Source organism: Ictalurus punctatus, chromosome 7 (assembly GCF_001660625.3).
Source record: "Ictalurus punctatus breed USDA103 chromosome 7, Coco_2.0, whole genome shotgun sequence".
Taxonomy (NCBI): domain Eukaryota; kingdom Metazoa; phylum Chordata; class Actinopteri; order Siluriformes; family Ictaluridae; genus Ictalurus; species Ictalurus punctatus.
This window is the reverse complement of record NC_030422.2, coordinates 32,762,600-32,788,423: the sequence shown is the minus strand read 5'-3', so window position 1 is coordinate 32,788,423 and position 25,824 is coordinate 32,762,600. Positions and strand designations below refer to the sequence as shown.

Genomic DNA, 25,824 nt, shown 5'->3' with positions numbered 1-25,824 from the left:
GTGTGCTGTGGGATCTGGCACCAAGACATTAGCAGCAGATCCTTTAAGTCCTGTAAGTTGCGAAGTGGGGCCTCCATGGATCGGACTTGTTTGTCCAGAACGTCCCACAGATGTTTGATCGGATTGAGATCTGGGGAATTTGGAGGCCGAGTCAACACCTTGAACTCTTTGTCATGTTCCTCAAACCGTTCCTGAACAATTTTTGCACTGTGGCAGGGTGCATTGTGCTGCTGGAAGAGGACACTGCCATTAGGGAATACCGTTACCATGAAGAGGTGAACTTGGTCTGCAACAATGTTTAGGTAGGTGGTACGTGTCAAAGTAACATCCACATGAACGCCAGGACCCAAGGTTTCCCAGCAGAACATTACCCAGAGCATCACACTGCCTCCACCAGCTCACCTTCTTCCCATAGTGTATCCTGATGCCATGTCTTCCCCCGGTAAGTGATGTACATACATGCATGGTCGTCCATAAGATGTAAAGGAAAATGTGATTCATCAGAGCAGACCACCTTCTTCCATTGCTTCATGGTCTAGTTCTGATGCTCACCTGCCCACTGTATGTGCTTTCTGTCATGGACAGGGTCAGCATGGGCACTCTGACCGGTCTACAGCTACGCAGCCCCATATGCAGCAAGCTGTGATGCACTGTGTATTCTAACTCCTTTCTATCAGAGCCAGCATTAATTTTTACAGCAAATTGTGCTTCAGTAGCTCTTCTCTGCAATTCGTATTTCAGTGAGCTTTGGCTGGCCATGACCCTGTCACCGGTTCACCGGTTGTATTTCCTTGGACCACTTTTGGGAGGTACTAACCACTGCATACCGGGAACATCCCACAAGACCAGCCATTTTGGAGATACTCTGACCCCATCGTCTAGCCATCACAATTGGGCCCTTGTCAAAGGCACTCAGATCCTTACACTTGCCCATTTTTCCTGCTTCCAACACATAAGCTTTAAGAACTGACTGTTCATGTGCTGCCTAATAAATATATCCCACCCCTTAACACTTGCCTATGTAACAAGATAATCAATGCTATTCACTTCGACTGTCAGTGGTTTTAATGTTATGACTGATCGATGTATATCATAAGGAAGTGAATGGGCCACAGCACACCATGGAGCATACAGCACTTTGCAGCTTGAGACATACATCCTGTCAGTGGTTCTACTTTTATGTTTGATCAGTGTATAGTTGTTGAGCTTCTGCCATTGTTTTGGTCCATTTTTCAAAAGGAACACAAGTGTGGCTCTTTTTATACAGGTTTATTAAACAGGCCACATGTGTGTTCCTTTGGAAGAATTGACCAAAGGAGGTTTTGATTGGTGTGAGATCCATTTTCGTTTGCACCTATAGAGCTGTGTGTTAAGAGAGTTCAAGCTGTGATGACTCAAATATACAGTATAAATATATTACAGTAAGTGGTAATGCTTTCTGAATGAGTGCAGAATGCAACCTATGCTTTAGTAATGAGATCGGTGTGTATGGTTTTGGTCAAAGTGCAGCTGATCTGTACTATTAGTGAAAACATGAATTTCTGGGAAATGTGGTATTCTATTGAGGCATTATTAGAAACTATAACATACAAGAATGAGTGCATTAATATAAATCTGTGGTTCGAAGCGGTACTACTGTCAGAGCTGCTGTTAGAGAAAATTATTCAATGCCTTCTGTCCAGTCAGAATCCAGAATTCAACAGCTTTGTGGTATAATAAAAACTGATAAAACTGCTGTGTTATTAAATTGCTCCAAAATACTAATATGTATTTATCTTTATATGATTTTATTGGTTTATGTGTGTGTTTAGCACGTTTTTATGAGGTAAGTTTGGCTTCAACGTGTTAAACGCCACTTTCTCGCATTGGTGAAAACCACAAGTGGTGCTTTTTTTGTCTCTCAGTCAAGGTGGAACATTCTGCCTACAAACCTCCCCTTCATCCAAACCACACACTCCCCCTGCTCGCAGATTATATAAAGTCAAGCGTGAGGTGATATCTGCATTATTACATTATACAGCAATATCTTCATCATCATCATCATCATCATTCACCATCAGGAGCCATGTTTGCTCGTCCTCTTCTGCTGGTTCTGCTGGTTCTTGCCTGCCATCAGTACTTCACAACTGCCCAGAGTAAGATTTTTCAGCTTTTTATAAATAAATGTTTTTGCAAATTGTCTTTTTACAATAGTTTAATCACTCAGATATATTGGTTTAGGTATTTATTCAATTAGTACATGATTGTTTTTTTGGAAGTGACTTGAACATAATATAAAAACAATTGATCTTTCATCTTATAGCTGGTGTCCAGTGACTTCAACTATCAGACGTGTTCATTTTTCGCTCGCTTAGCAATGCGCTTGTTGCTGAATTTCTTAAAAACTGTCAAAGTTTGTTCTTCCATCTGTTCATTACACGCTTTAGTTCAAGGTCATTTATACATTACATCCACAGCAAAAAAGTAGATGCCTTTATCCAGAGCGACTTATGGAAGTGCGTTCTATTCTTTACCAAATGGCTAGATAGTCTTTATCTCCTCATACTAGTTAATAGGTCAGGGTCTGAAAATATCATCGACCTAAAAGCCTGTTAGAGGAAAGTTAGCATAGCATGAACGGAAAACAGGTAGGTATTCTTTTATCTTTGTTTAAAGAAGGCCCGTGACAGAGCTATTCGGAAATGTATCGATTTCACCAGATTTGAACAGATGAACAACATTTTTAAAAATAGCTGTCTTTTATTTATTAGTAACGGGGAAAAAAAACATAAACATATATTAGGCAATTTCTCATACCGCTTTAAAACGTTAGTGCTTAATCAGAGTATTTTCACATGATAATTAGATTAATTAAATATGTTTCCTTTTTTTATACAGGTGCAAAAGGACCAGAGGACTGTTGTTTCAAATTCTATAAGAAAGTGATACCTATAAAAGTCATTAAAACCTACGTAAATACAAGCAATGACTGTCCGAAAACTGGAATCATGTAAGCGTTTTTTTTATTATTATTATTATTTATAAGACTGGTTGTTTTTAATCATTCATTTTTTAAACAAACTTAAAGAATATTACTAGTTTTAGTGAATATTGCTGACCAGCACTGACTTAAATCTTCTTTTCTTTCCAGTTTTACTACCCAGAATTCCAGCCGCGTGTGCGTGGACCCAGGCTTTAAGTGGGTTCAGCGGGCCATTGATTTAGTTGACCAGCGCCTGTATGAAAGCTCAACTTAAACTCTGCGGAGCTGTTAAATCCCTTATCCATTAATCGGAAGATTTCTTTACATATTCCATTATTTTATCAAAATAAAGTGTTTAATGGGATAAAGCTTATCAGTATATATATCACCTTTTGCTGAAATTATTTTGCCATTATGTAAGCCAAAATTATTCCTTTTATCTTAAAGTGCATTTTATCACTCATTATTGCTTTTTTATTTGTTAAATAAAGCCACATAAAAAAAATGCATGGTGGAATTCATTTTAATTGAAATATGCACCCACATCATCCGTAGCTGCTGAGGATTACAGTATGCTTACAGCACACACAAAAATTGAGACAAATAACTAACCCCTTACCAAGTAGCACAGACTATACTTCATACCTAATGAATACAGAACAGAATATATATATATATATATATATATATATATATATATATATATATATATATATATATATATATATATATATATATATATATATATATGTACAGTGTTTAATTTGTAAATCCGCACGTCCCGGAACACTAAGAGGGTAGTGATCCGGCAGGTCGGAAGGCACGTGAAAGGTCCCCGTCCAGACGTGTAAAAGTGCTTCCAGTATCTCATGTAGCCAACAATGCTGATAGGTCGGCCTGTGTAACTGCTCACACTGGTACAGCGATGTAATAGCATAACAAACTTAACAGCGGTGAGTATTCTCAGTACAAAGGGAAACATTAATTGATTGCACATTTTATCAGCTTATGTGTCGTCACCTCAGTTAGCTACGAAACACATACGCCCAAAGCACTTTGAAAACAAAGCTACGTTTCATACAGAAAGCATACTCACAATAAACATTTCCTGCACAAAATAATCAAGAAAAAATCATCTTACCTAAGACAAAATATTCCACAAAGCTGTCATGTCAGTGTCCTCCTCCTCTTCCCTGTGTCCCTTATGTATCCATGACCGCATAAATGGTTCGGTTTTGAACTTTGTAAGTGGTGGACCCACGTTGTTCAAAAACACCAGAGATGAGATGGTGGGGATGTGAAGGTATTCACGCTGTGAGCTACAAATGAGACTGATTTTGGAGAAACCCCACTCAAGCTCCACTGGAGATCAGTATGATATTGACAGTAGCCATTAACTGCCTCAGTCCATCTGGAACTTTTTGTCTATTTTTGGGAGTCCCTGTATTATCTAAAAGCCTGAATGACTGTACATTATCTGTTAGTTTTATTTCAAAGCCATATGCAGGTTGATAACGTTTAGCCTCATACGCGTTTCTAAAAACCTTCCACAATCAGGCTATAGCGTTATCACTGCTAGTTGTGGAAACAGTCACCAAAGTGCTTCATCAGTGACCTGCTGCCGCTCGCTCTCTTTGGATGTTTTACATTTCTGTTCTCCAGGGTGTTTAGAGTCAAATTAGCATTTTGTTCCTAGCTGATATTGTGACGTTAAACACATGAAAATGGCTCTATAGTGCAGATATTTTAGTGTCGCGATGACCGTCTTTTGACAGCACCTCACCCATCAAAGTTTAATGACTGGGTAGATGATATGACGCGTTGGTCCGAGGTCAGCTACATCGATATAATTAACTACTTTGGTTTCTCTGAAGGCGTTGATGGTGAAGAACTGTGAAGACATTACAAAAGCACAGAAGAATATAATTATCTGCACAGCAATAAAATAGGCCAAGTTTTGCACAGGAAAGATGGCAACTTAATTTTTTTGAAAGCAGAGTTAGATGAAGTCAGAAGTTTAGGTTAAGTTTAGAGGGCTGAAGTTTAGAGGGCTGCAACCCATGCACGTTTCCTCTCAGCAATATTTTGCACAGAATACAAGGCCAATGGGGCGGCTGTGGCTCAGGTGGTAGAGCGGGTTGTCCACTAATCGTAGGGTTGGCGGTTCGATTACCGGCTCACGTGACTCCACGTTCCGAAGTCTTCTTGGGCAAGACGCTGAACCCCGAGTTGCTCCCATTGGTGCGTGCGTGCGTGCGCGTGCGAATGGGTGAATGAGACACAGTGTAAAGAGCTTTGGGTGAAAGTGCTATATAAGTGCGCCATTTGCCACATGGTGCTCAAAACAAGTATTTTCCAGGAATTTCTAAACTTTATTGCTGTTGTTGTGGCAGCAAATGGCAGCACAGCTTGACCCTGAGTTAATTTTTATTCTTATTAACACTTATTAACAAAGTTTCTGTTTAAGTAATTCAGTCGCTCTCTTTAGCCAGTTTTAATAAGTATTCCTATAGAGACAGGAACAGAAAAACAGTACAACGAAACTTAGAATCCATCATGGTTTCTCAGGAAAAAGGTGCATATTGTCATAATATGAAGACCCACCAGCCAAAATTAATAAATTATTCAGAGAAAGCGTGTCTCTCTACTTTTTCCCTGGTTACCATAATTAAAGTACAACCCCAATTCCAAAAAAAGTTGGAACAGTATGGAAAATGCAAAAAAAAGCAACATCAAAAAGAGTAATTTGAAAAATTCAATTCACCCCCATACCATGACAGATGCTGACTTTTGGACCTGACACTGATACAGCTCGGGTGGTCCTATTCCTCTTTGGCCCGGTGAACACGACAGCTGTTTTGTCCAAAAACTATTTGAAATGTTGTCTCGTCGGACCACAAAACACGATTCCACTGTGCTACAGTCCATCTCAGATGAGACCGAGTCCAGAGAAGTGGGAGGAGCTTCTGGACAGTGTTTATGTTTGGCTTCTGCTTTCCACAGTAAAGCCTTAACTTGCGTCTGTGGATGCAGCGGTGAATGGTTTTGACTGACAAAGGTTTACTGAAGTATTCCCGAGCCCATGTTAGGATCTCCATTACAGACTCATGACAGTTTTTAAAACAGTGACGTCTGAGGGATTGGAGATCATGCGCATTCAAAAGTGGTTTTCGGCCTCCCCATTCACATGAAGATTTGACTGGATTCCTTGAATCTTTTAATTATATTGAGCACTGTAGAAGGTGAAATGCCCAAAATCCTACCAATTTGTCTTTGGGGAATGAATGTTGTTCTCAAAGTGTTGGATTGTTCACTGATGCATCTGTTGGCAGAAGCCTTGACCCGTCCTTGCTCTTGAAGGACTCTGCCTTTTTTGGAGGCTCCTTATATACTATGATTAGACGATTTCCTCACCTGTTCCACATCACCTTCTTATTTCAAGTTCTCACATCGCTATTAGTCCTAAATTGCCTCTGTCCCAACTTTTTTGGAAAATGTTGCATGCATCAATTTCAAAATAAACGTTTACATTCAAAAAACTTGCAGTTGATTATATAAAACATCAAGTAACTTGTCTTTACACGTTTTTTGTTTAAATACAAGTCAAAGTCCATTTACAAATCACTCATCTTTGTTTTTATTAGCATTTTCCATACTGTCCCAGCTTGTCTGAATTGAGGTTGTAGTATGCACGCACTACTGTTTGCATAGCTGACAGAAACATGTAAAAGCAAAAGCAGTAAAATGAAGACAAAAACTGTACGATCGTTTTAATGATCGATCACTGATATCACAGCACACCTTCAGAGGTCTTGTGAAGTCCATGCCTTGATGGGCCAGAGCTGTTTTGGTGGCATAAGGGAGACCTACACAATTTTTTTTTGTGTGCTAAGTCAATATATACACCATTTTGACTGTTTATAGTTACATACAAAACTGAGGAATATCAATAAAACAAGTAAGTTCCACTTATGATTTACATTATATCAGCTATAAACTGTCATTTCATCACCAGTCCCTCTGTTCTTAAGGCAAAGAAATGCAGCTTGTCATGCTACCAAGTAACTGCAAAGGGTAACCTGAAGTTAACCCTGTCCTGAAAATAACATCAGAGCTTTATCTCGGTCTGAAAATAAATTAAATGAAAATTAACTAAATAAAACAGACACCTAAAGAGAAACTGTTCTGTTTGTTGTTGTTTAATTTTCTGTATAAAATGTTCCATTGTTGCCATCTACTGGTCAAATTCTGATACAACAACACTCAGAGGCAGATGATATGTATTGATTAATTAGCTATGAGTATAAGTAGACTACTTTAATATTGATTGTGATTTAATTTAAATTGCCCATATGGATGTGTAAAGCAAGTATGCAGTTGATTATTTTATTATTATTATTCTTTGTGTGGTAAATGATAGGATTCTATATGACATGCATTCAGGATTCTTACTGGGGACTGTGCATTTTGTGGTCATTTGCAGGAACTGACTCATCAATATATATATATTTTTAATAATTGCTTCTCAAAGTTCTTACTTTGCGTAAAACGTACTTACCATGCATTTCACAGTATGATGCACAGTGGACTCCTGCTCGGGGACAATGGTTACCCCTGCCAACCATGGCTCATGATGCCCTTTATCAAGCCCCTTAACGCGGTACAGGCATGTCAAATAATCATAGAATAAAACACATCTATTTTATGAACGTAAAATCTACATATTCTTACGAGATAAATAAAATCGGTATGCTTCTACATTTCATTGTAGTGTGCAAAAAGATTTGCAAGGGCGCAGTGCGGCAAAATCTCAGATAGATAGATAGATAGATAGAGAGAGAGATCAAGAGATCGAGAGATCAATAAATAGAGAGGTAGATAGAGATAGATAAATACATAGATAGATAGATAGATAGATACATACATACATACATACATACATACATAGTGAGTGAGTGAGTGGTGTGTGAGTGCCTAAGAGTGAACTGACGAGCCTCACGGTGTACCTATCTTTATTAAAGTGCATTTCTGGGTGCTTTCCCTCCATGATGAGGGGCCCCGTGTGCTGCCAGTTACCATTTAAGGGATTTGTATACGCCAAGGGTCGTTGCAACAGGATGTCGAACTGGGCTGACGGTTTGGTCTGCCAGATTGGCTACATCTATTAATTTTTCTACTATTTATAACTTGTGCTATGAAAATGGGTTGGTGTGTTTGACCAGCCATGGTTTACCATTGGACCGTCCAACACTCTATCACTTGGCTGGAATTGGGAAGTCAGGGAGCTCAGTGCTTTCTCCTTTCCCTCTGGTGATGGTATCCTTCACTATCTGTTCTGCTCAATTTTGGGGTGCTGTGTGTCAGTTCTATGTCCACAGCTGGTTGCGGTGTCCTTTTGAGTAGGAGATTACAGATGACCTATGTTGTGGATAAACGTTAGTGCCGACCCAACTCTGGTGTGGTATGTATGTAAGTTGTAGGTGTTTTTTTGGGCCTTTTTTTTTTCATTGTCTTCTGTGTGTAGCGAGAACTGGTAATGTTAGTCGTTCTTTGCTGTTTGGAAGCACATCATTATCCATCAGGGAACATTTGACCTGTGATAAGGGGGCAAAAATGTAAGGAAATGGGGTCTCTCCATGTCTGTCTCTTGTTAGCGACAAGCTAGCATGCAAACTGTGATGAGACGAATACATTTTCCGCAATCAGCTATCTACATAGTCAATGTTTTATATTTCGCAAGCAAATATGTCTATATGCTGATTGGTCTTAAGCAGGGTTGTCCGATCTTCAGGTTTTCGTTCCAATCTAGCAGGATCCACACCTGATTCCAATTGTTTGATCTGCTGATCTTGGCTTTCAATAGACTAAAGTGTGGCTTCTCCTTGGTTAGAATGAAAACGTGCAACCACACTGGCCCCTTCCGGATAAGACTGGACAACCCTGCTCTAAAGCAAATAACCACTAAGGTAAGTGCCACTTTGTGAGTTCTGAATCTGTCATGCTGACCTGCCGTCACTCGATGAACAGGGAAGGAACTGGTAGATGAGAAGACATCAACTGTTGACGAATGGCAATTTCAAGTTGAGGGTGCGTTTTCTTTGTATTTTCCTGCTTGGAGGTGGGGAATTACAAGTTTCAACTTCGAGTCAAAGGCATCATTACTCTTGTCTTCTTGATCAAGGAAAGAGCCAGGATTCCACATTCAGTGGAAAAGCAGAGACTCCCTTTCATTTTGTAAGCAAATGTTATCTGCCTTGCTACAAGTGCACAATGGAAGGGAAACCGCTCCCAGCCTTTTTCAAGCGTAGACCTCTTGCTGATAGGTGAACTTAGTGATCAGTACTTTACAGAAAATTTTCCAGTCACGTTCAGAGACTTATTGAGCAACGAAAGAGCCAGGCTTCCACTTTCTGTGGAAAGACTCCCTTTCATTTTGTAAGCAAATGTTATCTGCTTTGCTACAAAAGCACAAAAGAAGGAAATCTGCTCTGTTCAAGGTCTCGCTTTCTGGCTGTTCCTATAGGACCTGATCCTGCAGTGCTAACAACTGGGCAATTTCAAAACATCCAGCTTGTTTCTGCCCGGTCTCAAAAAAGTTATGCTTAACTTTCCATAACTTTTCCCATTCATTCTCAATGGTAGTCCTTATCACTACAGATGCAATATATTTTTGGCCACATTCCATGGTGCTGTTCCGAGGGTTGGTTTTTATCACTACAGATAACTAGATTTGACGATCTCGCAAATAAACTAATTCCAGGGGGAAACGTTTACACATTTAAATAGCGCAGTGAGAGAGTACACTGTATTAGTACTGCTGTAAAGTGGACATTAATAATACATACTACTTATTATCCTATAAGGGACACTGCCCCACGGGATAGTTGAGTGAAGAGGGTTAATATTTTATCGGCTTTACTTTTTCAGCTTTCATCTCTTTTTTTAATTTCTCTTTTCCCCCCAGACATCAGATTAACATTCGTCATTTTACCAGAGGAAAAAAAGCGCTATTAGGCAGCAGATAAAGTGAACTGTACACGTACATTTAAATTTAAATTTACATTTATTCAATTAACAGATTCAGTGGAAAAGCAGAGACTACCTGTTATTTTGCAAGCAGCTGTTATCTGCCTTGCTACAAATGCACAATGGAAGGGAAACCGCTCCCAGCCTTTTTCAAGCATAGACCTCTTGCTGATAGGTGAACTTAGTGATCAGTACTTTACAGAAAATTTTCCAGTCACGTTCAGAGACTTATTGAGCAACGAAAGAGCCAGGCTTCCACTTTCTGTGGAAAAGCAAAGACTCCCTTTCATTTTGTAAGCAAATGTTATCTGCTTTGCTACAAAAGCACAAAAGAAGGAAATCTGAACTGTTCAAGGTCTGGTAGATGAGATGCTTTTAACCAAAGCGACTTACAAATACCAAAATTACTTATGTACTCAAAAGAAACTTCTATGAAATTTCTATCGTCTACTGTTCAGTGTCTGTTGTTTGTTCAGTAGTCAAACACACAGTAAAATAAAGTCTTTTGGCAACAAGTGAGCAGATCACACAATTATTTTAGATTAGGTTAAAATATAGGTTGTCCAGTCTTATCCGGAAGGGGCCAGTGTGGTTGCACCTTTTCATTCTAACCAAGCAGAAGCCACACTTTAGTCTATTGAAAGCCAAGATCAGCAGATCAAACAATTGGAATCAGGTGTGGATCCTGCTAGATTGGAACGAAAACCTGAAGATCGGACAACCCTGCTTAAGACCAATCAGCATATAGACATATTTGTTTGCGAAATATAAAACATTGACTATGTAGATAGCTGATTGCGGAAAATGTATTCGTCTCATCACAGTTTGCATGCTAGCTTGTCGCTAACAAGAGACAGACATGGAGAGACCCCATTCCCTCACATTTTTGCCCCCTGTTCACGGGTCAAACGTGCCCTGATGGATAATGATGTGCTTCCAAACAGCAAAGAACCCCTAAGAATACAAGTGGGAAGCAGAAAGAACTCTAAGAGGCCTGCAGAGAAGCCTATGGGGCACTCTGTTGACCAACTCATTTTCAGGTAGGTGATTCCTTCCTATTGTGTCAAGTACTATAAAGTGTCACTCGAACCTCCAAGTGACAGCGTTTGCATTGGCCGGGAATCGAACCCGGGTCAACTGCTTGGAAGGCAGCTATGCTCACCACTATACCACCAATGCCACGCTGAGCTGTTCTACTCTTGTAAACAAAAGTTTAACCCTCTTACCCCTTAGTTCCCACAATATTATGCCCCACAACCCTATATTCCCCATAGAAACAGCATGCCAACACTGTGTTCCCAGGCCAAAATTGGCCCCAAAATCAACATTTTCATTTTAACATTTTTAGGCCTTGAAACAACTTATAATAATGTATTTGTGTAATATTACTTTCAAAAAGGAAGCAGTTCAGAGTTTTTACTCCACTTAGAGCACAATTCTTAACTAGAGAAATGACGAAAAATGCTCGCTAAAATCCTTATACTCATTTAGAAGTACCATACGAGCATCAGCGTGATAAATGCCTTTGAATAAATTCAAGTAAATAATAAATAAATAAATAAATAAATAACTGCATTTTAGCGCCAAAAGTCAAGTTTCTGGTGATAATCAGACCAGCAGGTAGTGTTTTCACGAATGCACAGAAATGGTCCCGTTATGACTCCAGACCCCTGCAGTGTCAGTCGCGCTGGTTGATGCTGAAGATGAAGACAGATCAAGGTCTGAATCAGGAGAGTTTGCATCACTATCAGTTTCGGTTTCCACATTGCCTGAACTTTCACTGCTGTGACTATCTAGAATCCTTGCTCTCGCCTGTGTAAGTTTTCTTTTTTCCACTGTTTTAGATATACCTGTGTTCAATGTAGATGTAACTTTAGCTGGAACACGATTAGCTTTACGCTTTGGCATTTCCAGTTAACTTCTACTATTACACCAATATTCACGCTTGGATCTTCATCGTAATGCCGGCGTGATAACGTAATCACGTCGTGACGTCATGAGGTCATCAACCTTCCGGGTTAAAAAATAATAATTAAATAAGTAAGGAATCATAGCAGAGTAATGCCGGTACACCGGCCTCACGGGGATAACGTTTACACTGTAAAGCCGCTATAGTGGCCTTACGGGTGTTTGGCATAGACGACCAAGCCGGTATATCGTCCTTACGGGAATAGATCAAAGACGGGCAAGCCGGTTCTTCGGCCAAAGGACAGCTTTTGTGTGGTTTCTGTGGTGTAGTGGTTATCACGTTTGCCTCACACGCAAAAGGTCCCTGGTTCGAGACCGGGCAGAAACAAGCCGGATGTTTTGAACTTTGCTTTAATAATTGCCCAGTAGTCATCACCGCAGGATCAGGTCCTATAGGAACAGCCAGAAAGCGAGACCTTCAACAGAGCAGATTTCCTGCTTTTGTAGCAAAGCAGATAACATTTGCTTACAAAATGAAAGGGAGTCTCTGCTTTTCCACTGAAAGTGGAAGCCTGGCTCTTTCCTTGATCAAGAAGACAAGAGTAATGATGCCTTTGACTCGAGGTTGAAACTTGTGATTCCCCACCTCCAAGCAAGAAAAAACAAAGGAAACGCGCCCTCAACTTGAAATTGCCATCCGTCAACAGTGGGATGTCTTCTCATCTAGCAGTTCCTTCCCTGTTCATCGAGTGACGTCAACTCAGCATGACAGATTCAGAACTCACAAAGTGGCACTTACCTTAGTGGTTATTTGCTTTAGAGCAGGGTTGTCCAGTCTTATCCGGAAGGGGCCAGTGTGGTTACACCTTTTCATTCTAACCAAGCAGAAGCCACACTTTAGTCTATTGAAAGCCAAGATCAGCAGATCAAACAATTGGAATCAGGTGTGGATCCTGCTAGATTGGAACGAAAACCTGAAGATCGGACAACCCTGCTTAAGACCAATCAGCATATAGACATATTTGTTTGCGAAATATAAAACATTGACTATGTAGATAGCTGATTGCGGAAAATGTATTCGTCTCATCACAGTTTGCATGCTAGCTTGTCGCTAACAAGAGACAGACATGGAGAGACCCCATTCCCTCACATTTTTGCCCCCTGTTCACGGGTCAAACGTGCCCTGATGGATAATGATGTGCTTCCAAACAGCAAAGAACCCCTAAGAATACAAGTGGGAAGCAGAAAGAACTCTAAGAGGCCTGCAGAGAAGCCTATGGGGCACTCTGTTGACCAACTCATTTTCAGGTAGGTGATTCCTTCCTATTGTGTCAAGTACTATAAAGTGTCACTCGAACCTCCAAGTGACAGCGTTTGCATTGGCCGGGAATCGAACCCGGGTCAACTGCTTGGAAGGCAGCTATGCTCACCACTATACCACCAATGCCACGCTGAGCTGTTCTACTCTTGTAAACAAAAGTTTAACCCTCTTACCCCTTAGTTCCCACAATATTATGCCCCACAACCCTATATTCCCCATAGAAACAGCATGCCAACACTGTGTTCCCAGGCCAAAATTGGCCCCAAAATCAACATTTTCATTTTAACATTTTTAGGCCTTGAAACAACTTATAATAATGTATTTGTGTAATATTACTTTCAAAAAGGAAGCAGTTCAGAGTTTTTACTCCACTTAGAGCACAATTCTTAACTAGAGAAATGACGAAAAATGCTCGCTAAAATCCTTATACTCATTTAGAAGTACCATACGAGCATCAGCGTGATAAATGCCTTTGAATAAATTCAAGTAAATAATAAATAAATAAATAAATAAATAACTGCATTTTAGCGCCAAAAGTCAAGTTTCTGGTGATAATCAGACCAGCAGGTAGTGTTTTCACGAATGCACAGAAATGGTCCCGTTATGACTCCAGACCCCTGCAGTGTCAGTCGCGCTGGTTGATGCTGAAGATGAAGACAGATCAAGGTCTGAATCAGGAGAGTTTGCATCACTATCAGTTTCGGTTTCCACATTGCCTGAACTTTCACTGCTGTGACTATCTAGAATCCTTGCTCTCGCCTGTGTAAGTTTTCTTTTTTCCACTGTTTTAGATATACCTGTGTTCAATGTAGATGTAACTTTAGCTGGAACACGATTAGCTTTACGCTTTGGCATTTCCAGTTAACTTCTACTATTACACCAATATTCACGCTTGGATCTTCATCGTAATGCCGGCGTGATAACGTAATCACGTCGTGACGTCATGAGGTCATCAACCTTCCGGGTTAAAAAATAATAATTAAATAAGTAAGGAATCATAGCAGAGTAATGCCGGTACACCGGCCTCACGGGGATAACGTTTACACTGTAAAGCCGCTATAGTGGCCTTACGGGTGTTTGGCATAGACGACCAAGCCGGTATATCGTCCTTACGGGAATAGATCAAAGACAGGCAAGCCGGTTCTTCGGCCAAAGGACAGCTTTTGTGTGGTTTCTGTGGTGTAGTGGTTATCACGTTTGCCTCACACGCAAAAGGTCCCTGGTTCGAGACCGGGCAGAAACAAGCCGGATGTTTTGAACTTTGCTTTAATAATTGCCCAGTAGTCATCACCGCAGGATCAGGTCCTATAGGAACAGCCAGAAAGCGAGACCTTCAACAGAGCAGATTTCCTGCTTTTGTAGCAAAGCAGATAACATTTGCTTACAAAATGAAAGGGAGTCTCTGCTTTTCCACTGAAAGTGGAAGCCTGGCTCTTTCCTTGATCAAGAAGACAAGAGTAATGATGCCTTTGACTCGAGGTTGAAACTTGTGATTCCCCACCTCCAAGCAAGAAAAAACAAAGGAAACGCGCCCTCAACTTGAAATTGCCATCCGTCAACAGTGGGATGTCTTCTCATCTAGCAGTTCCTTCCCTGTTCATCGAGTGACGTCAACTCAGCATGACAGATTCAGAACTCACAAAGTGGCACTTACCTTAGTGGTTATTTGCTTTAGAGCAGGGTTGTCCAGTCTTATCCGGAAGGGGCCAGTGTGGTTACACCTTTTCATTCTAACCAAGCAGAAGCCACACTTTAGTCTATTGAAAGCCAAGATCAGCAGATCAAACAATTGGAATCAGGTGTGGATCCTGCTAGATTGGAACGAAAACCTGAAGATCGGACAACCCTGCTTAAGACCAATCAGCATATAGACATATTTGTTTGCGAAATATAAAACATTGACTATGTAGATAGCTGATTGCGGAAAATGTATTCGTCTCATCACAGTTTGCACGCTAGCTTGTCGCTAACAAGAGACAGACATGGAGAGACCCCATTGTTCACGGGTCAAACGTGCCCTGATGGATAATGATGTGCTTCCAAACAGCAAAGAACCCCTAAGAATACAAGTGGGAAGCAGAAAGAACTCTAAGAGGCCTGCAGAGAAGCCTCTGGGGCACTCTGTTGACCAACTAATTTTCAGGTAGGTGATTCCTTCCTATTGTGTCAACTACTATAAAGTGTCACTCGAACCTCCAAGTGACAGCATTTGCATTGGCCGGGAATCGAACCCGGGTCAACTGCTTGGAAGGCAGCTATGCTCACCACTATACCACCAATGCCACGCTGAGCTGTTCTACTCTGGTAAACAAAAGTTTAACCCTCTTACCCCTTAGTTCCCACAGTATTATGCACAGTATTATGCTCAATACCAAAGTTGACGCCGAACCTCGTTAAACGGGGCCCGGGCCCGGGCGGTCTTTGCTGTGTAGTCAGGGAGAAGGGGACTCGCTCGCGGCGCGCACCCTAGCGCTCAGTTGTGTCTGAATGCTACCACGGGTTCTCGGGTTCTTTCCAGACATTTTAACGAGCCACAAAGTTAAAAGTGCAAACAAGGAAAAGAAGTAGAATAAGTCAAAATATATTATATGAACCAAAAAAGCGCTAATTAATTACAATTTGAATCGAAATCAGCAGGAGACTCCAAGTTCGCGTCCTACTCCATCGAACTCCGAATTCGACCCCTTCATAATTACTAATTATTAACCAGAATTTTAATAATACATATTGCTAAAAATCTATCCAGGTCCAAAAGAGGTCATCATTAAGAGCTGTTTTATTTCAATAATTCTTCAAATTTCCCTCTTCAGTCAAATGACACAGAAGGTAAAAACACAGTAACATTACAGTGTGGATTAAATTTAAACAAATTGCAGTGATATTTTTTTTCTCTACAAAATTCTACTGCTTTATCTTAATATAACACATATTTGGAAACATAAGTCTGTTCTAAAAAAAAAAAAAAGAATATGCTAAATGGGCCTCCATGTTATTGTATTTGTGCATGTATACTTGTAGTCATGTATGTATCTGTGTGGTCTTGTCTGTGTCTCTTCTGCTTCTCTTTAGCATCTCCACTTGTCTCTCGAGTGCCTCACGCTCATCCTCTGTGTCCTCAAGGTCCCGGAGCAGTGTCGGTTTTCCCATGAGGCCACAGTCCTGCCGCTTACAGAGGTTGTCACAGCGCAGGCTGTCCCGTGCCTGCATTGTCTGCGTCAGAGCTTCCTGCTCATGCAGCACCAAGGCATCCAGCTCGTCAAAACACACTCGTTTCACCTGGTTCTCCACCTGAACGAACCTCAACTTCTCTTTGACATGCATCAGAATCTGAGAGGGCACGGACGGACACACACACAACATTATAGACAAATTAGGATAAGTAGCTAATTCACATAAGATCCTGCTATATGTACTGAAAATCAGCTTCTAGCTATATGTAAGAGATGCGATCTTGCCATAGAGCATCTGATACGCTATATGGCCAAAAGTTTACAGACCCCTGAACATCACACCCATATTTGGTTCTTCCCCAAACTATTGCTACAAAGTGAGATTTACACAATTGTATAGAATGTCTTTGTATGCTGTAGCTTTACACTTTCCCTTCACTAGAACTAACAGGCCCAAATCTGTTCCAGCATGACAGTCCCCCTGTGCACAAAGCGAGCTCCAGGAAGACATGGTGTCTTAAGGTTGGAAGAAGGTGGAAGAACTTGAGTGTCCTGCATAGAACCCTGACCTCAACCCAACTGAACACCTTTGGGATGAACTGGAATTGGAGCCTCCTCAACCAACATTAGCGCCTGACCTCAACCTCACTAATGCTCTTGTAGCTGAATGAACACAAATTCCCACAGCCACGCCCCGAAATCTAGTGGAAAGCCTTCCCAGAAGAGTGGAGGCTATTATAACATCAAAGGGGACCTAACGCTATGTTAATACCCATAGTTTTGGAATGGGCACATATTAGTGTGATGGTCAGGTGTCCACATACTTTTGGCCATATAGTGTATTTTGCTGTACATTTTCCAACCAGAAGCTTTAGAATCTTGAAGTTTGCAATTGGATTGGCATCACACAGAGAATGCACATCCATGCACTGGTTTTCAGCAGGAAAACAAATTTTTGAACACTGTGACACAACAAGCTTTGAGAAGCAATTAAAGAATTTTGAAAGTGATGTGTTAACTAGATAATCTTGCATGTTTGCTGAAGGGTTCCTCCAATATTATTTTGACTAATAACCTTCTAAACAATCAATAAAATGAATAAATGATAAACAAATCCAGGAAAGATCATACCTGTCCAGTGTGGGGAAATGTCTTCTTGAGCTTAAGCAGATCCTCTTTGCACTCCTGGATCTTTTCATTGTAAGTCTGGTTCTCAATATATAGCTGCTTTAAGTTAATGAGGTTCATCTCTCCATCTGGAACATCTTCCCTCACATGGAACTTGGGCATCTTTAGATTCAGCTTGAAGTTTTCATGACTGACAGAGACAAATTCATCCTGGCATTTCTGTGCAGCTGTCATCAGATTCTCAGCCACAGCTTGGGCCACAGTCCTGCCCCTCGCCTGCTCCAGGTCTGTAATGATCACCTCGCGCTTGGCTGATGCTAGCATGCTCCACTCACACTCGATTTCCTCCAGCTTCTCATTGTTCTGCCGAAGCAGATCATCAACAAGTTGATGTTGGGGATGCTTTTGCTTGTCCTGCCTTTGCCTCTTAATAGCCTCTATGATGTCTGGGTACTTCTGGCAGCACTCTTGGTTTGGGAAATTCTTCTCTTGCACTGACTGCAGTTCACCGCCCGATTTAAGCCAGAAGTATTCGGCTAGTTTTTTTTGGAGCTGGTAATTGAGCTGACTCAGCTTTTCATGTTCTGTTTGGAGTTCTTGAAGAAGCTCCTGCTCGTCCTCAGAGTCCACTTTAAGGTTGTGTTGAAGATCAGCTAAATTGAGGAAGAAAAAAAAAAGACTTTTGGTGATTGATTCTCACTTTTGTACTGTGCTGGAGATTTGTGTTTGTGTGTTACCCAATGTCCGGTGTGGATCAAAGTTATGGACTGGTTAAGAAGTGGTTCATTATAGTCACTCAAGTAGCATTCACTGAACAGCCTTTTGTTGCACTGTGACATGATGCAATTTCCTCTTTAATCAAGCACAGCATAAGGTGTGAAACTTGATAAAATACTCAGTATATCTAGTTGATTAAATACTTAATATATCTAGATTTGAAAATTTTTATCTCTATACAGGACCTAAAGAACTTACAGTGGTTTGCTTACTGGTCTCCACAAGAAGACTAGCTTTTAAACAACTCACAAAGAAAAGAAAACTCAGCATTTTACCTCAGTGTTATAATCCGTACATTGGCTGCCGGTTAGGTACGGAATTGATTTCAAAGTCTATAAAGCACGTAATTGCTTAGGACCAAAATATATTTCAGATCTACTCGAAGAATACAAATTTACCAGGCCTCTCGGATCACTAGGAACCGGTTAGCAGTATTGAAAAAGCCTCGCTCAATTATAGACTCTTCCATTTCACATCATATGTTTATTGCTTATCATAAAAGACCAACGCACAAACCGGTCACAACTTAACGGCCAGCTCTAACGCTGTGCCAGTTTTCTTGCTTCTAAATGAAAAAGCACATGTTCTCTAAGCACACTGCTTATAACAAAAGAATTTAATCAAAATATAAATCTTTACATGGTATATTGGGTATAGAAACATCTGATAACTAGCATTAAGCACTGTTCAATATGATTATTTAATAAAAAACCTTAAAACACTTAAGAAAATGAATGAATTCATTACTGTGTTTGAACACATTCAGGTTCAATTAACACAATTTTGCTCATTTATTTTCAAAACATAATATTTACAAAAATTACAATTTTGTAAATTACAAATTTGTATTTGGTGACGCCCAGAAAACCCAACAAAAGGAAATAAAAGCTCAGAGAGATGGTGTGATTTGCAAACAACAAGAAAAACTTTCTCAGAGGTTGAAGTGGACGTTATTTTGAGTCGTGTCTACGCCCATAAAAATATGCATTATTTAACAGTGTGAAAGCACCTGAAAGGCCTAAATCTGAAACTGAATTACAGAAAAGGTGAATTCAGTATGTTTTCTTTTGAACTCAATTAAGTCATATTGAACTCACCTTTTCAATTCAACTCAATTTTATTTGTACAGCACTTTTAACAGTGGACGCTGTCTCAAAGCAGCTTTACAGAAACATATAAACACAGGATAGAGATTTTAAGTGTGTGAATTTATCTCTATTGAGTGAGCCGGTGGAGACGGTGGTGAGGAAAAACTCCCTGAGATGATATGAGGAAGAAACCTTGAGAGGAACCAGACTCAGAAGGGAACCTGTCCTCATCTGGGTAACAACGGATAGTGTGAAAGTAAAGGAAAGTTCATTATAATCATAATGAATATAACCTTTTCTGTGAAATAATCACCCAATTTTTGTTATCCTCCCCAGAGCCTGACGAACGTTTGTATCTCCCAGGAAACATAATCCATTTAAGGGTTACTCAGCTGATTTGGTACACTCACAGACGAATGAATGTTACTCTTTCAGATAGGCCTCATGGACACCATGTGAAAAATTCCCAGAACAATAATACTGCTCACACTATACAACATTTATTGCTTACAATCTGTTAATGTAACACTGAAGCAAGCACAACAGACTGCAGATGTCTTTCACCTGGAAGGATCCCTAAATACCCGTTTCATGTGAAAATAAAATAACACAATATCTTTGTCAAGGTTTTATCAGATGATTTTGTTAAAAATAACGTGAGAACAGCTTTGGGTTTAATTTGTGCAAAAATAACGACGAAAGCATTTTGCAGATTTTGCATTTAACATCAGCGTCATAGTTTTTTCCCCCACATATTTCTAACTCATATGTACCCGAATCCTGCACCTTCATTGGTTCTGATTGTTACTAACATATTTTTTGTTCCATAAGACTGAAGAGAGAATGTCATTTATTAAGGTACACAGCCATACGTAAGTGTAAAATAACGCAGACACTAGGCTAGATTAACTTATATAAAAAGCGATAAAACTGTCACGCACCTGTGCACTGTCTGTGATCTTCGTCCACTTGGCTTTCCGGCTCTTCTTCTTCATTCATGTTTTGAAAAATCTCTACATCTGCAGTATTACCCTCCTCAATATCATCACTAACTTGTAGATCACCTATCGCTGAAGCTTCAAGCTCGTCGTCAGGGATTTCCGGTGCATTCTGCATGTTAACGTCATCCTCTTTATTTGCTGTTTGCTCTGTCTCTTCTACTTCTACTTCTTCTCCTACTACTGCACAGCTTTCATCTCCAGGTTTAGTCGGTTCGTCACCGTCAAGGACGTCTGCTGCCTCTTCCACGTTCGGATCTTCAGATTTCAGATCAGGACCCGTTTCTTCAAGTGACCGCTCCTCCATTTTCACAGGATAATCTGCGAGTTGAATTAAGTAAGCCATTATGACCTTTATCGGAATCAGAAGGACTCGTCTTTACTCTCTAATATATTTATAGTGAGAAGACATTTATGGAAAGAGTCTCCAGAATCAGTGGTTTGTAACAGTCAGAGGTAAAAACATGGAAAGTCTTCAGGACACAGAAGAAAAAAAGGGAGACTGGTGAGGAAACTAATGGTGAGGATGATCAGTGTAAAATTGTTATTATTTTGTCTTCTGGGAAACATCTTATGTAGCTTCTGAAAGGCAGTACTAAGTGAAAAAAAAGATCTTTAAACAAAATAATAATTCACACCGATCATCCTGTTCAAAAGTTTACACCGTCCTGGCACTTAATGTATCGTGTTGCCTTCTTGAGCATCAGTGAACGTTTGCACCTTGTGTAATAGTCGTGTACGAGTCCCTCAGTTGTCCTCAGTGTGAAAAGACGGATCTCAACATCATATAGCCGCTGTTGGAAAAGGGGTCAAATATGTAGGATATGCTGGAAAAGCAAAGAATGTGCAGGACCTGGAGGATTTTTCTGAAGAACAGCGGGCAGTTTAACTGCTCGGGACAAACAAGGGACTCATGATCAACTCTCACAAAACGTAAACACAGTTGTGGATCATCCAGGTAACGACACACGGTATTACGAATCAAGCGTGTGTAAACTTTTAAACTGGTTCATTTGTGGAAATTCAGGTATTATTGTATATTTTGGACTATATGTAAACATCGGTTATGTGAAATAGCGTACTCACGGCAGAACTAAATAAACAACAACATGCAATTTTATTTAAATTGTACTTTTAATCCCTCATTTAAAAAAAGAAAACACCAAACGTGTTGCAGATTGTGCAAGGCGTACGTAAACTTGTGACCTCAACTGTAGCTGCTCTAACGTAACTGAAAACAGGACCTAACTTGTTTCATGGAGTATTTATGGTATATGGCATTCTTTAATAAATCAATATGGCAAGCATTTCCAAATTGCTGTTGTATAAGATGAATAACACAAAGTACGAGTAGGTAAAAGTAACCCCACTTGTCCACACCATTAGGTTTCTATAACAGCACCACCCAGTGGTTCATTCCTTACATAACAGTATGTTCATGTTAAATAGTTTTTATTATTGACAACCTGGTCTGGATTTATGGGTATGTTTTTTTTTCTTTTTCTTTTATTAAGCTCAGTGTATAAATAAAGTAAATTATTATTGTTGTCATTTTATTTGATGTAACGCACCTCTTAATTAAATAATACTAGGCAGGTAGACAGATAGTTAAATAAATAGATAGATAGCATGCAGTCTAGACACACACACAAAATAAATTAAATAAACAAGAAAATGTGTTTGCTACTAATAGTAAATGATTCGCTTACCTGAGGTTAAATTAATACGAGTTGCGTTTACGCGTATTACAAACCCATTCGTGTGTATGTGTGTGTATCGGCTTGTGTTTTTAACCGGTCGCCATGGATACACCCAATCAGAGCGTTCGCTCGTTACGTATATGAATATTCATGAGACACTAGCGAGGCGAGTGTCAGACCTAGCCGTAGTGCGCATGCGCCTAGAACAAACGTCCGCGCGGCTTCCGAAAGCGCGCACACAGAGAGGCGAGAGAGCGAGAGAGAGAGAGAGAGAGAGAGAGCAACAAGCCAGCGCCAAGATGGCGGATCTGGGCAAGAAGTACTGCGTGAACTGCCTGACGGACGTTACGAACCTGCGTCTGCGCTGCACCGACTGCCCAGACATCGAGCTGTGTCCCGAGTGTTTCTCCGCCGGGGCGGAAATCGGTAATCACCGGAGATGGCACGGTTATCAGCAAGTGGACGGCGGCCGTTTCACTCTCTGGGGTCCCGAGGCTGAGGGAGGTTGGACCAGCAGGGAAGAGCAATCGCTGCTCGATGCCATCGAACAGTATGGGTTCGGCAACTGGGTAAATCAATCAGAACTTTTAATCTATCTCACTTCACATGTTGTTGTTGTTATTATTGTTGTTGTTGTTGTTGTTGTTGTTGTCTGTCTGTGCAACAAAACTATTAACAGATATGAAAAATGTCTTCAGTTACATTTTTAATACTCTTCAAATATATCTAAATTATTTGAAAGATTATTTAATATCCAGCCACCACGTGTGAAAGTGAGTAAAAGTGATGTTGGCCCAAGATATTTATCAATTTATTGTGATATTGCTCCTTTCTACCACCCATCTGTCTGTCTGTTTATTTACGAGGAAACTCTGTGCTAGTTTATTTTGACATCTTTGTGCATTTTAACTGTACCTTTTAATGTCTATTTCTCAATCTCATGCAAGCAAGTACTGAAGCTCGTAGAGCGGCGTCCAGTCATGTTGAGTAATCCGGCGTGTCGGCGCTTCACGTATTCCTGGGTATTAGTTTTGATAAAAAGGATGAAGCATGTCGCATATTTTAAACTGAGGTTTGAAAGCTGGAAAGGTCTTTTCGAAAGACTGCGCAGAACAACTTTGTGCGATTGCGATATTGCCAAATTCAAGTAGTTTTCGGCGAAAAAGCAAAAGCCTTTGAAAAAAGACGCGGCGAAATCGAGCGTCTTTGGCCGCAACAATCGCAAAACAAATCTCTGCGAAATCCTGTACGGACTGACTTAAAAATTAGAAATTAGTGTGAAAAATGAGCGAAGTATAATGCTATTAATGGTATAACAGCATATAAAACATTAGGTATTAACAGTTATACACATTCACATCACTATCATAACATTAATAACGTGTACGTGTGTGTTTTAGGAGGACATGGCAGCCCATGTGGGTGCCTCTCGCACACCTCAGGAGGTGATGGAGCACTACGTGACTATGTACATCCACGGTAACCTGGGGAAGGCGTGTATCCCCGAGCTGATCCCGAACCGTGTGACGGACCACACATGCCCGGGCGGGGCGCCTCTCTCCCCGAGCCTCACTGCACCCCCACCGCCGCTGGAGCTCACGCCGGCTGAACAGCAGCAGCTCGGCTACATGCCGCTTCGCGACGACTACGAGATGGAATACGAACAGGAGGCGGAGTTGCTCGTCAGCGGCTTGTCTGTAAACTACGACGACGAGGACGTGGAACTTGAGATGAAGCGCGCGCACGTCGATATGTACGTACGAAAGCTGCGCGAGCGACAGCGCCGGAAAGATGTCGCCCGTGACTATAACCTCGTAAATGCCTTTCTTGGTCGCGAAAAGAAAGACAAAGGTAGCGGAGGTGCTGGTACCACTTTGGCCCCGCCCATTGTGGGTTCGACATCATCGGGTTCCGGGAAGCGCAAAATCACGAAGGAGGAGCGTGAGCAGCGGACAAAATTGCGTGCGCTCTGTCAGTTTATGGCGTTCCGAGAATTCGAGGACTTCTTTGACAACATGCACAAGGAGCGAGTGCTACGTGCCAAAGTGCGTGAACTCCAGCGTTACCGACGCAACGGCATCACGCGTCTCGACGAGTCAGCCGAATACGAGGCAGCGCGGCACAAGCGCGAGAAACGGAAAGAAAACAAGAGCTCCAAGAGAGGCAGCGGAAGTGGTGGTGGAGCTGGGATTGGAATCGGAGGCGGAGCTAACTCAGGAAGTGGAGCCAATGCCGGGGGCGGAGCCGGCACCATCAAAGAGGAAGGAAAAGATGGTGAATTCTCAGCCATCGAGCACTTACCGGGCTTCGAGCTGCTTTCTGATCGCGAGAAAGTGCTGTGCAACTCGCTGAACTTGAGTCCGACTCGGTATTTGACGGTGAAAACGATCATAATTAAAGATCATTTGCAGAAACGGCAAGGCGTCCCCGCCAAGAGCCGCTTACCAGGCTACCTGGACAAAATGCTGAAAAGACGCATCCTGAACTTCCTCACGGAGAGTGGCTGGATATCGCGAGATGCCGCGTAACGTTCCGCGCTTCTTTTCTAGTGTTTTCTAAGAACACGGGACTCCGAATCCCAATCCCGGTTCTGTTCATAGGAATGTAAATGTGGCAAAAGGAAAAACCTTGACTACAATTTTGATAAGGTTTCAAAGGAATAAATCTGTATATACATATGTATATTTTTGCTAATAAGATTTTTTTTTGGGTGGTGGGGTGTGTGTGTGTGTGTGTGTGTGTGTGTGTTATTGTGTGTTCTATTAATACTGCATCTAAAAGCGTTCTCTGAAAATATGAGCTTTTCTGAGAATAGCCATAACCTCAACTAGACGTTCTCATAAAGCTGTGTTCCTCTTGATGGCGTGTTTGACGACGCGACGAGAGCGTTCTTACCTTTGGCTTTTAGTTTGGCATAAAAGACTTTTTAGAGGCCTTTGGACTCTAGAATCCTTCTGCAATCCTTAGTCTGGCTCTAGAATGATCAGTTCTGGAAACTCGTGTGGTTGTCAACTCTTTCACGTGGTTGCAGAATCATTCGTGTGGCTCCGGAATTGTTTGGGCTTCTTGAGTTCTCTCAGAGTGAGGATGGTTCTAGAATCTTTGTTGTAGTGTGAGAACGCAGAGAGTGATAACAGTCTCCTTGCCATGGCTTTACAATCTTCAGTCGTTCCAGAATTTTCAGAGTTACAAAAGTAACAAGAAGAAGAAGAAGCCCAGTTCCAGTGTATTTCCATAATCTGCATTGCGGTTCTAGAATCCTCAGAGTGATGATGGCGCTAGAATCTCCACTTTGGTTTTTGAGAAATCCGAGAGTTTTCTGATGGTTTTCAATCATCAGAAGGATAGTCTCCTGGCCATGGTTCTAGAATATTTTCTGTAGTTCTTGAATCCTCAGCAGTCTCCCCATCATGGTTCTACGATCTTTGCCGTGATTCGAGAATGCTCAGCAATATGATCGTCTCCCTGTCGCGGCTTTAGAGTGTTCTCTGCGGTTCCAGAGTCATCTGAGTGATGGTGCTATTTCCAGCATAATTTCAGAATCTTCACAGAATACTTAGTGATGATGGTTCTAGTGTCTTTGTTGTTGTTCTAGAACTTATAATGTAGAAAGGCTAGTTCTTTAATGCAAAGTTCTAGAATTTTCAGTGTGGAGTCTAGAGCCAACAGTTTCATTTAGATTCCTTGGAATAATTGATACTGATATTGCCTGTGATGCTGCAGGGGTATTGTGTTCATTCATAACT

At 41.0% G+C, this 25,824-nt stretch overlaps 3 protein-coding genes and 5 non-coding genes across 10 annotated transcripts; 4 read left to right on the top strand and 4 right to left on the bottom strand.

Moving 5' to 3' along the window:
• Nucleotides 1–1,980: 1,980 nt before the first annotated feature.
• On the top strand, nucleotides 1,981–3,466 carry LOC108267181 (C-C motif chemokine 3). The gene is made up of 3 exons (XM_017471172.3): nucleotides 1,981–2,135; nucleotides 2,878–2,989; nucleotides 3,131–3,466. Exons 1-3 carry the CDS (start codon nucleotides 2,066–2,068, stop codon nucleotides 3,234–3,236), a joined length of 288 nt encoding a protein of 95 aa, XP_017326661.1. The 5' UTR covers nucleotides 1,981–2,065; the 3' UTR covers nucleotides 3,237–3,466.
• Nucleotides 3,467–11,095: 7,629 nt separating this feature from the next.
• Nucleotides 11,096–11,167, bottom strand: trnag-ucc (transfer RNA glycine (anticodon UCC)). Its single transcript has one exon. It is a non-coding gene; the product is annotated as a tRNA-Gly (tRNA).
• A 1,044-nt stretch (nucleotides 11,168–12,211) lies between these two features.
• On the top strand, nucleotides 12,212–12,284 carry trnav-cac (transfer RNA valine (anticodon CAC)). Its single transcript has one exon. It is a non-coding gene; the product is annotated as a tRNA-Val (tRNA).
• Nucleotides 12,285–13,271: 987 nt separating this feature from the next.
• Nucleotides 13,272–13,343, bottom strand: trnag-ucc (transfer RNA glycine (anticodon UCC)). Its single transcript has one exon. It is a non-coding gene; the product is annotated as a tRNA-Gly (tRNA).
• Nucleotides 13,344–14,387: 1,044 nt separating this feature from the next.
• trnav-cac (transfer RNA valine (anticodon CAC)) lies at nucleotides 14,388–14,460 on the top strand. Its single transcript has one exon. It is a non-coding gene; the product is annotated as a tRNA-Val (tRNA).
• Nucleotides 14,461–15,427: 967 nt separating this feature from the next.
• trnag-ucc (transfer RNA glycine (anticodon UCC)) lies at nucleotides 15,428–15,499 on the bottom strand. Its single transcript has one exon. It is a non-coding gene; the product is annotated as a tRNA-Gly (tRNA).
• A 476-nt stretch (nucleotides 15,500–15,975) lies between these two features.
• ccdc96 (coiled-coil domain containing 96) lies at nucleotides 15,976–22,572 on the bottom strand. 3 transcript variants are annotated; one of them, XM_053681751.1, is made up of 5 exons: nucleotides 22,088–22,159; nucleotides 21,099–21,172; nucleotides 20,322–20,699; nucleotides 17,519–18,168; nucleotides 15,976–16,544 (listed from the first exon to the last, which is right to left on the bottom strand). In XM_053681751.1, the coding sequence occupies exons 3-5, from the start codon at nucleotides 20,683–20,685 to the stop codon at nucleotides 16,236–16,238; spliced, it is 1,323 nt and encodes a 440-aa protein (XP_053537726.1). In that variant the 5' UTR covers nucleotides 20,686–20,699; nucleotides 21,099–21,172; nucleotides 22,088–22,159; the 3' UTR covers nucleotides 15,976–16,235. The 3 variants fall into 3 exon arrangements, with proteins under 3 accessions (XP_053537726.1, XP_047012913.1, XP_047012912.1); XM_047156957.2 differs by lacking the exons at nucleotides 21,099–21,172; nucleotides 22,088–22,159 and adding an exon at nucleotides 22,432–22,572; XM_047156956.2 differs by lacking the exon at nucleotides 21,099–21,172 and having other exon boundaries at nucleotides 22,088–22,173.
• Nucleotides 22,219–24,760, top strand: tada2b (transcriptional adaptor 2B). The gene is made up of 2 exons (XM_017473013.3): nucleotides 22,219–22,647; nucleotides 23,479–24,760. Exons 1-2 carry the CDS (start codon nucleotides 22,219–22,221, stop codon nucleotides 24,604–24,606), a joined length of 1,557 nt encoding a protein of 518 aa, XP_017328502.2. The 3' UTR covers nucleotides 24,607–24,760.
• The last annotated feature ends 1,064 nt before the right edge of the window (nucleotides 24,761–25,824 follow it).

Excerpts from the sequence above, each read along its gene's own strand:
- LOC108267181 (XM_017471172.3), top strand. The coding sequence starts at position 2,066 with ATGTTTGCTCGTCCTCTTCTGCTGGTTCTGCTGGTTCTTGCCTGCCAT. Across the intron at positions 2,136-2,877 it reads GTACTTCACAACTGCCCAGA|GTGCAAAAGGACCAGAGGAC; the intron begins GTAAGATTTTTC and ends TTTTTTATACAG. Across the intron at positions 2,990-3,130 it reads TGTCCGAAAACTGGAATCAT|TTTTACTACCCAGAATTCCA; the intron begins GTAAGCGTTTTT and ends TTTTCTTTCCAG.
- ccdc96 (XM_047156957.2), bottom strand. The coding sequence starts at position 20,685 with ATGGAGGAGCGGTCACTTGAAGAAACGGGTCCTGATCTGAAATCTGAA. Across the intron at positions 18,169-20,321 it reads AGATCACAGACAGTGCACAG|CTGATCTTCAACACAACCTT; the intron begins GTGCGTGACAGT and ends TCCTCAATTTAG. Across the intron at positions 16,545-17,518 it reads CATTTCCCCACACTGGACAG|ATTCTGATGCATGTCAAAGA; the intron begins GTATGATCTTTC and ends GTGCCCTCTCAG.
- tada2b (XM_017473013.3), top strand. The coding sequence starts at position 22,219 with ATGAATATTCATGAGACACTAGCGAGGCGAGTGTCAGACCTAGCCGTA. Across the intron at positions 22,648-23,478 it reads AGTATGGGTTCGGCAACTGG|GAGGACATGGCAGCCCATGT; the intron begins GTAAATCAATCA and ends TGTGTGTTTTAG.